This window comes from Callithrix jacchus, chromosome 9, assembly GCF_049354715.1.
Source record: "Callithrix jacchus isolate 240 chromosome 9, calJac240_pri, whole genome shotgun sequence".
NCBI classification, from domain to species: domain Eukaryota; kingdom Metazoa; phylum Chordata; class Mammalia; order Primates; family Cebidae; genus Callithrix; species Callithrix jacchus.
The window spans coordinates 52,990,865-53,003,530 of record NC_133510.1 but is presented as its reverse complement, the minus strand read 5'-3'; the positions used below and the strand labels follow the sequence as shown (position 1 = coordinate 53,003,530).

The 12,666-nt window shown below is 37.1% G+C and overlaps 1 protein-coding gene across 4 annotated transcripts in view; it reads left to right on the top strand.

Annotated features, from left to right (window-relative positions):
- Positions 1–12,666, top strand: part of IRAK3 (interleukin 1 receptor associated kinase 3) — a 56,728-nt gene that overhangs the window by 21,142 nt on the left and 22,920 nt on the right. For all 4 annotated transcript variants that reach the window (XM_078338043.1, XM_035256182.3, XM_035256183.3 and 1 more), the window contains exons 5-6: positions 593–744; positions 6,431–6,495. In XM_078338043.1, the coding sequence (XP_078194169.1) occupies positions 593–744; positions 6,431–6,495 (217 nt within the window). The remainder of the gene's footprint in view (positions 1–592; positions 745–6,430; positions 6,496–12,666) is intronic.

Below are 12,666 nucleotides of genomic sequence, written 5' to 3'. Positions count from 1 at the left end.
AAATATAGCCAAAATTGGGTTCTGAAGGACATAGCCAAACTTTTCCTTTGCAATTTGTATTTAGTTACTCTTTGTATGTTTTCTCCCAATCTCCTGCTTTGAGTGAGTTTTTAAAAGCCTAAATCATCTTTCTAATTTACTTGGAGGAAATAAATTAGACAGTTAAAGGATTTGGCACATGAAAAGTGTTTCTATCAGTCATGCTTGGAGAATATTGCTTAGTCATGTCAAGATCTCCACTTTCATAATTATTTCGTAGTTTTAGGTTCATAGTGGGTCAACAGCAACACATTGACCAGGAAATCTTGGAAGAGTTTCTTGCACTAAGCTCTGGCTGATCTCTTTCAAGAGGCAATAAAATCACAATGCTGCTGTTCTAAGAAACCCTTTGCTCTGTGGGATGGTGGGAACTAGATCCATGTAAAAGTGCAGAGAGCACATGGTGGGCTTCAGCTTTGGCTCCTGGGCCTTTCTCTACTGACCTTCTACTGAACTCTGATTTGTTTTTAATATAGAAGTTTTGGTTATAATGGTAACATTCATCCTTAAAAGAGAAAAGATAATTTATATTTCCCCTACTTTCCTTCCTAAGGAATATTGCTTAAACCTTCCATCAGCTTTCAGAACATCATAGAAGGAACTAGACATTTCCACAAAGACTTTCTAATTGGAGAAGGAGAGATCTTTGAGGTATACAGAGTGGAGATTCAAAACCAAACATATGCTGCCAAATTATTTAAACAGGTTTGTAAAGAATTACTGTCACAGGGCATCAGTTCCATTTATTTGCTCATCTTTAATATTAAAATGTATCATTTTTCATCAGTGTTGAAAGGAGTATTTGAAAATAACATTTTGTAAGTGGAAATAAGAGATATGATTTCAGGTGACTAGAGAAATGAAGGCCTGTCTTGCAAGAATGTGGAAGTTAAATGCTTCCCATTCCAAGATGTATTGCATGGAAGACTTTTCTAGGCTAGGTGTGGTGGTCCACACCTGTATTCCTAGCACTTTGGGAGGCCAAGTCGGGTGGATCACTGAGGTCAGGAGTTTGAGACCAGCCTGAGCAACAGGGTAAAACCGTCTCTCAACTAAAAATACAAAACTTAGCTAGGCGTGGTGGTATGCTCCTGTAGTCTCAGCTACTGGGGAGGCCGAGGCAGGAGAATCACTTGAGCTCAGGAAGAAGAGGCTGCAGTGAGCCAAGATTGCACCACTGCACTCCAGCTTGGGTGACAGAGTGATGCCATACCCCCAACCCCCCCAAAAAAGACTTCTGAAAAGTCTCCTAGGACTTTGCTAAAGAGGATCAGGTTGTGCCAGTCTGCCCCAGTTTTCCTGGATTTTCCAGATGAGCCAAGTCTTCTCCAGGCAGCTTCACTGACTAAGCCACTTTGGCATATGCTTTATAAATTGTCTGTTATTACATCTCAGAGAAGAGGCTTTCAAGTAGGAGCAACAAACCAACATGCAGAATAGGAGGTCAGAAGACAGCTGAATGACTACAGCCAGAGAAGCAGAAAGGGAATTACAGGATCAAGCTCAGGAGTCAGTCAGAGATGGGTCCACACACGTACACAGAAGAGCTGCTCTTCATTTTCTTCATAGTTGGTCAACAATAAATAACCATTTACTAAACTCTTACATGGACTGGGTACTAAGCATGTAGTGATGAATAAGTCATAGTTCTGTTCTCAAGGAGCTCGTAGTCTCTCTGGAGAAACAGCCAGGTAAACAAAAGATTAAACTGTTGTGAAAGAGGTACTTTAGCAGAGAATTATACAAAAGATCACAGGACCACATAAAAGATAGCAACTCTCACAGCCATTAAAAAAAAAATGAGTCTTGTCCTTTGCAGGGACATGGATGAAATTGGAAACCATCATCCTCAGCAAATTAACACAGGAACAGAAAATCAAACACTGCATGTTCTTACTTATAAGTGGAAGTTGAACAATGAGAACACCTGGATACAGAGAGGGGATCATCACACACTAGGACCTGTCAGGGGCATTTTGGGAAAGGGGAGGGAGAACATTAGGACAAATACCTAATGCATGCAGGACTTAAAACCTAAATGATGGATTGATAGGTGCAGCAAACCACCATGGCACATGTATATCTATGTAACAAACCTGCATGTTCAGCACATGTATCCCAGAACTTAAAGTAAAATTAAAAAATAAATAAATAAGTAAAAAGGAAAAAAATAAAAAGTTTAATGGACTCACAGTTTCACATGGCTGGGGAGGCCTCACAATCATGGCAGAAGGCAAGAGGCATGTCTTACTTGACGGCGGACAAGAGAGGACTTGTGCAGTGAAACTCCTACTTTTAAAACCATCAGATCTTGTGAGACTTATTCACTGTCTTGAGAACAGCACTAGAAAGGCCCACCCCCATGATTCGATTGCCTCCCACTGGATTCTCCCACAACATATAGGAATTGTGGAAGCTACGATTCAAGATGAATTTGGGTAGGGACACAGCTACACCATATCAGAAGGCTATCTGAAAAGGTTACATGCCTTATGATTCCAAATATATGACACTTTGGAAAAAGAAGAACAATAGATACAGTAAAAAATGGTTTCTGGTATTTGGTAAGAGGTTGATGAACAGGCAGAGCACAGAAGATTTTTAGGGCAGTGAAACTATTCTCTCAGATACTGTAATGGTGAATACATATTTTCATATGTTTGTCAAAAACCCATAGAATATACCACACTATGAGTGAACCCTAATGTAAACTATGATGATAATGATATGTCAATGTAGATTCGTTGATTTTAACAATTGTACCTCACTGGTGCAAGATGTTAATAATTGGGAAGCTGTGTGTGTGTGTGTGTGTGTGTGTGTGTGTGTGTGTGTATGTGGGAATGCCTTACTTTCATTTCAATTTTTTGCAAACCTAAATCTGCTCTAAAAAATAAAGTCTACTAATTAAAAAAAATAGCAACCCTCTCCACCCAGAGGAGGGATGTGTCTGGCACCCAGAAGAGTATCTGGCCAGAGTAACCACTCAGTAAACTGTCCTCAAAAACAAATGGAAAGGTAGATGAAAGGAAGTGACCTTCCAGCTGGATTTCAAAGGTTGAATAGAATTTTGGCAGGTAGTGAAGGAGGGGAAGTACATTCTGAGTGGAACAAAGCAGTTGCAGGGGCCTGGAGGTGTATGTATAAAAGTATGGGTCTTACTCATGAATAGCATTTCATTCCGCACAGTGGAGTGATTGTAGGGAAGATAGTGAGAAGAGAATGCTGGAAAGATGTCAAGTCTGTGGGTGATTTTTAAGTAGGAGAGTGAAAGACTTAAATTTGTGTTGTTAAAATATGATTCTAGTTTAGATAGTGGACTGGAAGTTGGCAGAAGAATTGGGGGAAAAATGACAAGAGCTAGACTGGAGGCAGGCCAGGCATGGTGGCTCACACCTGTAATCCCAGCAGTTTGGGAGGCTGAGGTGCATGGATCACTTGAAGTCAGAAGTTCAAGACCAGACTGACCAACATAGTGAAACCCTGTCTCTACCAAAAAATACAAAAAAAAAGGCTGGATGTGGTGGCACATGCCTGTAGTTCCAGCTACTCAAGAGGCTGAGGTGGGAGGATTCCTTGAACCCAGGAGGTGGAGGTTGCAGTGAGGCAAGATCACACTACTGCATTCCAGTCTGGGCAACAGAGTAAGACCCTGTCTCAAAAATAAATAAATAAAAGAACTAGACTGGAGGCAGAAAGACCTGGTAGAGGGATATTTCAGATGTGCAAACCAAGAAATGGACAGTATGTAAACCAGTGTTCCCAACCCAGACTATATATTCGAATTACATAGGGAGTTTTTTAAAAAATGAGCCTTTAAAAAAATGAGCTTTTAAAAAAACGGCAGGCACCAGTATTTTTTAAAAGGTCCCAAGGTGTTTCACATGTGTAGCCCGTGATGACAGCTAATGCTGTTAGCCAGGGCAAAGTCAGTGAGGATGCAGAGGAAGAAGTATGTCTAAGGGACAACACGAAGTGGACCACATCTGGTTATCTGCTGGATAGGACTGGGGAAGGGGGAAGAAGGAGGGTTCCAAGGTGATTCCTAGTTTGCAGCTAGGAATTAGCTGCAAAAAAAATTATTTACCTGATTTTTCCATTTCTCTAAATTGCATTTAGTACTACTTACTTGTACATAGAGATCTCAAAATTCCTACAAAGATGAACAGTCTACTAAAGAAACAACCAGCTGGCACAATCATTCAACAAATAGAATGTGGTCACTCTAGAGGTGGCCAAGCTAAAGCCTGTTTCTTAGTGCCCATGTGTCCTCGGTCCCAATTTGTACAGTCTCTTATGGTTGAGCCCCAGGGCCCCATCTCCAAAGGGTCTGTCCAGGCCACTTTCCTGTTCTCTTTGCAGCTGCCACCAAATCACACTCCCTTTTGAGAGTTTTCTTTCCATGAGTCTCAGTGGGGTATTATTGCCTCTAGATCCCCTTCCCTTTCTTTCTTAAAGAGAGGTGTTATTTCCCTGATTGTCTGTGACCCCTCCAGTGTGGTTTGCATTTCCAAGTTGAGCTAGGAAACCCATTCCTATGTGTTTGACAGCATCAAAGCCTTATGTTCTTCACCCACCTCTCTCCCCTCTCTCCAAGGACTAGGCAGCTTTCTTCGAAGACCTCTTATTTGTCTTTGTATCCTAGTGCCTTATTACAGGGCCTGGCCCATAGTAGTTGCCCAGCAAATATTTGCTGGATAAATTGAATGAAACATACATACCCTTTTCAATAATTTAGTTGCTAGTTATGAGTAAAAATACCTGAGATTACCAGGGTCTGTACAAAGTCTTACTATCTCTACATACATTTTAACTTTCTCTTAGGGTGGTAAATGGAAGTGTGGCTGGACTTCTCCCTTCTGCTTTTATCTCTGCCCCCTTTTTAAGCCCAACACCTGTGTACACACACACACACACGCAAACACACGTGCACATGCAAACACACATGTGCGCGTGCGCACACACATGCAAACACACATGTGCGTGCGCACACACACACACACAAAAGCTTACCAGTAAAAAAATGAGAACATTTAATTTAGCCTTAGCCACAGAACATTTGTTAAAGACATGCAGTTTTATGACATTGGTTCATTACCAATTACCTTTTTTAGAGGGACTGAAGTGAGAAATTGTACCAGATGTGTTAGATCTGTGCTCCTCTAACTGTAATCACCTGGGAATCATCTTACAATGCATTTTCTGATTCAGCAGATTCGATCGGAGCCCTGGATGCATCATTTCTCAACAGCTTCTAGTGAAGCTGGGGTCTTTTTGTTCATAGACCACACTTCAAGCAACAGGGTGTTAGAGTACTACATTAGCATAAACACAAAAAGCAACTCCTTCATTTTTCAAACTAGAAAACTGTGACCTTAGATTAAGTGACTGACAAAGAGTCACAAAAAGAAGTGTTGGAGATGGGCCGAAAATCCAACCCACCTAGCTCCCGGAACAATGGTCTTGTAAAATGTAAATTCTGATAAAATGGTCATTGAAAATGTTTTTTAGCCTGATTTATTGTTTCTGACTTCCTGGCTCAACTTGGAAAATAGTTTCCAAAATTCCTGTTGAATTTCCCTCTTTTTTATTCCTGAGGGTAGAGCTCCAAAACTCCACTGTCTCTAGCAATTTGTAAATGATAGAATGTTACAACTGGTGAGATCTAGGAACATAGTTAATGTAACTGTTTTACTGGTAGAAGTTAGAAACCTGATATCCAGAGACATGCAATAACCTAAGATGTATGAAGGCATCAGGAACGGTGCCAGGAGCAGAGTAGATGCTCTGTACAATATTATCAAACTAATTTATTTAATTTTATTAATTTATCCAATATTCATGTGCCAGGCTCTGGGCTATCTTCTAAAGCTTCTTGGAAGTAAGGTGTTATATTTTTATTTGCTTAGTAAGCCCATCTTTTCGAAATTAATGCAAAGCTAAACTTGAACTGACCTATCCAAATAACCCAAGTCATAAACACCAAATCAGTGAAATTTTGCAGCAGAATAGAAATAACCCAAAACGGATTCTTTATCAGATCAAGTGGGGAGGTTGTCAATGTTATGGGACTGTCTTTGAATACATAGAATGTTTTCAAATCTGTGTAAATGTGTGCAAAATATGATGAAAGAGTTTAGCAAGGTGATCCATTGCATGAAAAACTTTTAATTCAAGAACAGTGGTTCTAGATTTTTTTGGGGCTAACGGACTTCTGAAAATCTGATGAAAGCTAAAGATCCTCTCCCCAGAAAAGCATTTATATGCATTTACACCAAAAAGTTCATCTAATTTAGGGAAACTGTAGACCCCTATAGTTAAGAATAGGGTTAAGAATCCCAGAGACGGAGATCCTTTTCTTGATTTTGTTGTTGTCTTTCTGTGTATTTAGGAGAAAAAAATGCAATGTAAGAAGCATTGGAAGAGGTTTTTATCTGAGCTTGAAGTTTTACTGCTGTGAGTATGTTTTATCTGGAATTTCCTCTTCCTCTTGTCTGGGTTTCATCTCTGTTCATCTTTGATTTTACGGCACAGGGCTTGGCGTAACATGTAATAAATCTGGGTCAGACGTTAGAACTTTGGATAAATTTTGACATCTGCTTTAGTATATTCCTTAAAGTACATTTAAAAATAGATCATTTACATAATTCACTTGAACATATTTTAAGAGGAAACTGTCACAAGGAAGTGGGTTAAATCATGTGTGACTAACATGGCTGAACAGTAATTCCTAGAACATTAGAGTGGTCTGTATTTCACCGCTTCCCCTCTTCCTTAGAAACATTCCAGTCTAAAAGCTGTTTCATCAGTATAACTCTATTTAGGAAGAGAGTTTTAGACAAAGAAATCAAGCCCTTTTGCTGTGCATATTATTTTCTGGAAATTCACTCATAAGTCTGAGAGTCTTTGGAGACAAGTTAAAATGACTTCATTTTCATATATAGTCCTATCTGCAGCTGTGCAGCCTTCCTCATCAAAGGCCTCTAACCCTGTAGAGTTCACTTGTCACCCTTTACAAATAGGAAACATTCTTTTCAGATATTTTCTTAACCAAGATGTGAAGTGGAGAGGCAGGGAGGAAGGTGAAGAAATAAGGCATTATACTCAGTCCATTTTCTTTTATACTGAAGACCAGAAATCAAAATAGTAGAGGCTAATCATAAAAGCTTACATATCACATAGTCAATAAAAAATGAAATCTAAAGTCATAGTAGTAAAAAGTTTTTACGTGTCGGGAGGCTGAGGCAGGAGAATTGCTTGAACCCAGGAGGTGGAGGTTGCAGTGAGCCAAGATCGCGTCACTGCACTCCAGCCTGGGTAACAAGAGCAAAACTCCGTCTCAAAAAAAAAAAAAAAAGAGTTTTTACAATTAAGTTTTATTTATTTGCTTATGAAAGTAAGATTCAAACATTGCAAAATTTCAAAAGTGCAAAAGGATAGACCAATAAAAGATTTTCTCCCACAATTATCATCCCGCCACCCAGCTGATCTTTCCAAGGCAACAGTATTACCAGTTTCTTGTATATATTTCCAGAGATATTTTGTGTGTAGACATACATATTTTGTTTTCTCATTTTACTCCTTTAACACAAGAGGTAGCATGAACACATCGTTCATGTTAGAGTTTACAAAACCATTCCCCTGTTGATGGTTTCTTAGATTTGTTTTAATATTTTATTATTTGAAGATAATACTGCAACAAGAAAGTCTTGTATATATGTTACTTTATACTTGAGTATATCTGTAAAATAAATTATCATAAATAAAATTATAGTATCAAATGGTTATGTGCATTTTATCATACCAAATTGTCCACCAATATAAGTTATACCAATTTACTTTCAAAGCAGTCATATATGAGTTCCTGGTTTCCCATTGTAGTCAACCTAGTATTTATTCTTACCTCTTAATTTTTGCCAATCTGATAGGTGGAAATAGTTTATCAGTGTGGCTTTTGAAAAAATATGTAATTGACAAATATAAATTCTATATGTTAATGTGTACAATGTGATGATTTGATATATACATTGTCTAATGATTACCACAATCAAATTAATTAATACATCCATCACCACCCATGCTGTACTTTAGATCCCCAGAACATGCTCATTGTGCAATGGAAAATTTGTCTGCTTTGACCAGCATCTCTCTATTTTCCCCACCCCGCGCCCACCGCCAGCCCTGGTAACCATTGTTCTACTCTCTGCTTCTCTATGTTTGACTATTTTAGATTCCACATATAAGTGAGATCATGCAGTATTTGTCATCTGCATCTGGCTTATTTCACTTAGCATAATGTCCTCCAAGTTCATCCATGTTGTTGGAAATGGCAGGATTTTCTTCTTTTTATGGCTGAATAATATTTGTGTATATGTGTGTGCATGCGCATGTATCACACTTTATTCTTTACCCATTCATCTGTCAATGGACGTTTAAGTTGTGTCTATGTCTTGGCTACTGTGAATAATGTTGCATTAAATATGAAAGTGCAGATATCTCTTTGAGATACTGATTTTATTTCTTTTACATACTTACCATGATATGATTTGGCTTTCAGTCCTCACCTAAATCTCATCTTGTATATACCCCCATAGTTCTCATGTGTTGTGGGAGGGACCTTGTGGGAGATAATTGAGTCATGGGGGCAGTTTCTCCCATACTGTTCTTGTGATACTGAGTAAGTCTCACAAAATCCGATGGGTTTTAAAGGGGATATTCCCCGCAGATGCTCTATTCTTTTTTCTGCTGCCTTGTGAGATGTGTTTTTTGCCTTCCACCATGATTGTGGGGCATCCCAGCCATATGGAACTATAAGTCCATTAAACATCTTATAAATTTCCCAGTCTCAGGTGTGTCTTTAACAACAGCATGAAAATGGACTAATCCATACCCAGAAGTGGGACTGCTGGATCATATGGTAGTTGTGTTTTTAGTTTTTCAAGGAACCTCCATTATAGCTGTACCACTTTACATTCCCACCAATAGCAGACAAGCACCTCTTTTTCTCCAGACCCTCGCCAACTCTTGTATCACTTGTCTTTTTGATAACAGCCATCCTAACAAGTGTGAGGTGATATCTCACTGTGGTTTTGACTTGCATTTTTCTGATGATTAGTGATTTTGAGCATCTTTTCATATACTTGTTAGTTGTTGGTATGTCTTCTTTGAAAAACTATCTCTTTGGGTCATTTGCCCATTTTTATCAGGTTATTTGCTTTTTTTTTTTTTTTTGCTATTAAGTTGTATGAGTTCCTTATTTTTTTTGTATATTAACCCCTTATTAGATATATGGTTTGCAAATATTTTTTCCCTTTCCATAGGTTGCCGTTTCATTTTGTTTGTTGTTTCCCTTGCTATGTAGAAGCTTTTTAGTTTGATGTAGTTCCACTTGCTTATTTTTGCTTTTGTTGCCTATGCTTTTGGTGTCATAGCCAAAAAAATTATTGCCAAAACCAATGTCAAGGAAAATTTTTCCTGTGTTTTCTTCTAGATTTGTATGGTTTCGAATCTTACATTTAAGTCTTTAATCCACTTTGAGTTAATTTTTGTATATGGTATAAGACAAAGGTCCAATTTTATATTGTTTTCCCAACACCATTTATTGAAGATACTTTTATTTTTCCATTGTATATTCTTGATGCCCTTTTCAAAGATTAGCTGATGATACATATGTAGGTTTATTTCTGTTTTTTTTTTTTATTCTATTCCATTGGTCAGAGTCTGTTTTTATGCCAGTGCCATACTGTTTTGATTACTGTAGCTTTATAATATAGTTTGAAATTAGGAAGTGAATGCATCAGGCTTTGTTATTCTTTCTTAAACTCACTTTTACTGTTTTGAGTCTTTTGTGGTTCTATATAAATTTTGGCATTTTTTTCTTCTATTTCTGTGAAAAGCATCATTGGTATTTTGATAGAAATTGCCCTGAATGTGTAGATCAAGCATCATTGGTATTTTGATAGAAATTGCCCTGAATGTGTAGATCACTTTCAGTAGTATGGACATTTTAACAATATTAATTCTTCCAATTCATGTATATAATGTTTTTTGAATTGGAAGATTAATATGTATGTAAGGCGTCTTTCCATTTATTTATGTCTTCTTCAGTTTCTTGCATCAGTGTTTTATAGTTTGTTAGTGCACAGAATTTTCACCTCCTTGGTTAAATTTATTTCTAAGAGTTTTGTTCTTTTTAATGTTGTTGTAAATAAGATCATTTTCTTAATTTCCTTTTCAGTTGTTCATTGTTAGCCTATAGACACGTAATTGATTTTTATATGTTGATTTTGTATACAACTGTTCTGAATTTGTTTATTAGTTGTAACAGTTTTTTGGTGAAGTCTTTTGGGTTTTCATCATGTCATCTGCAGACAGAGCCAATTTAAATTCCACCTTTCCAATTAGGATGCTTTTTACTTCTTTTTATTGCTTAATTGCTCTGGCTAGGACTTACAGCTCTATAGAAATGTCAAGAGTGGGCACTCTTGTCTGTTTTCTGATCTTAGAGGGAAAACATTCAGCTTTTCAGTATTAGGTATAATGTTAGCTGTGGGTTTATCATATATGGCATTTATTATGTTGAGATAGATTCCTTCTATACCTAATTTGTTGAGAGTTTTTATTATGAAAGGTGTTGAATTTTTCAAATGCTTTTGCATTTGTTGAGATGATTATATGATTTTTATCCTTCAGTCTGTTAATATGGTGTATCATTATAGATTTGTACATGTTGAACCATCCTTGCTTCTCAAGGGAGAAGTCCTATTAATGTTCTGTTGAAGGCTGGGCACAGTGGCTCACAATTGTAATCACAGCATTTGGGAGGTCAGGGAGGGCAGATCACCTGAGGTCAGGAGTTCAAGACCAGTCTGGTCCACATGATGAAACCCCATCTGTAACAAAATATGTAAAAATTAGCGGAGTGTAATGGCACACGCTGGTAATCTCAGCTACTAGAGAAGCTGAGGCACACGAATTTTTTGTACCTGGGAGTCAGAGGTTGCAATGAGCTGAGATCACACCACTGCACTCCAGACTGGGTGACAGAGCAAGACTCGATCTCCAAAAACAAACAAATAAAAAATGTTCTGTTGAATTTGCCTTGCTAGTATTTCATTGAGGATTTTTGTATCTATGGTCGTCAGGGATATTGGCCTGTAACTTTTTCTCATTGTGTCTTATCTGGCTTTGGTATGAGGTTAATGCTGGCCTAATAAAATAAGTTCGACAGTCTTCCCTCCTCTTTAATTTTGTAAAAGAGTTTGACAAGGATTAGTATTAACTCCTTTTAAAATGCTTGTTAGAGGTTACCCAGAAGCTCTATGGTTCTGGACTTTTCTTTGTTGGGAGGTTTTTGATTATTGAATCAATATCCTTAATTGTTAATAGTCCGTTTAGGTTTTCTATTTCTTCATGATTCAGCCTTAGTGGATTGTATGTTTCTAGGAATCAATCCATTTCTTCTGGCATACAATAGTTGCTAACAGTCTCTTGTGAGCTTTTGTGTTTCTGTAGTATCAGTTGTAATGTCTCCTTTTTCATTTACATTTTATTTATTTGTGACCTCTTAAAAAAACAAGTCTCATAATATCAATTTTTCTGAGCAATATTAATAATCCTTTTATACATTTAAGAGATATATTTTATTTCCTATGAAGTATCTGATGAGATATATTTTATTTTCTGTGAAGTATCTGATAATATTCCTCACCTATTTATAAAAGTTAGGCTGTCAGTCTTTTTCTTAATGGTTTGAAGGAACATTTTATAATTCCCATTAGAAAATCTGCCTGTTTTTATGTTGTGAGATACAAATAATTTTATACCATACTGTCACTTCGTCTCTGCTTATTACAGTTTTGACACATAGAAATGGTTTTACTATAGTTAAGTTTATCAATGTTAAAAGTTATGTAAACATTACATTTAATGGCCAAAACTGTGATAATTTTTGCACCAACATAATAAAAAAATGCTTCCATTTTTTTCCAATAGTTTCATGGTTTCATTTTTTTTACATTTATTTATCTGATCCATTTGTTTATCTGGTGAGGTATTTTCTGTGAACCACAGCAACAATTTGGGCTTAAAAATTTCTATTGGCATTTTTAATGGAATTTTAATAACTTTATAGATTAATTTAGAGAGAATTAACAATTTTATAATTTTGACTATTCCTAGGGTACCATTATTTATTTTGCTACTCTTTATTTTGTGTTAGGCACTATTTCAAGTGCTTTACGTGTATTAATTCATTAATCCTCATGACCATCCAGTGAGATAAATTCTATTATCTCCATTTTGCCAAAGAGGAAACTGAGATAGAGCCTACCTTTTCCGTAAGATGCAAGTTATTTTCTAAATAATCTTCTCAGATATGACTAAGGCAGATGCAGCTTTCTCCTCTTAGAATGTACTATCAGAAATGGGATTGGGAAAGAAGTCCCTAAGTTAACAGACAATTTCAATAGACTAATTAAGTGATAAGATGAGGAAACACAGGGCACAGAGGAGGAAATGATCACCTGGGGGATGGGCAGTGGAATGCGTTTCTTGGTAGAAGCAATATCTAAGCTGAGACCTGAAGGATGAGGTTTCTTTAGTTTAATGTTAAGGGAATTACCTTAA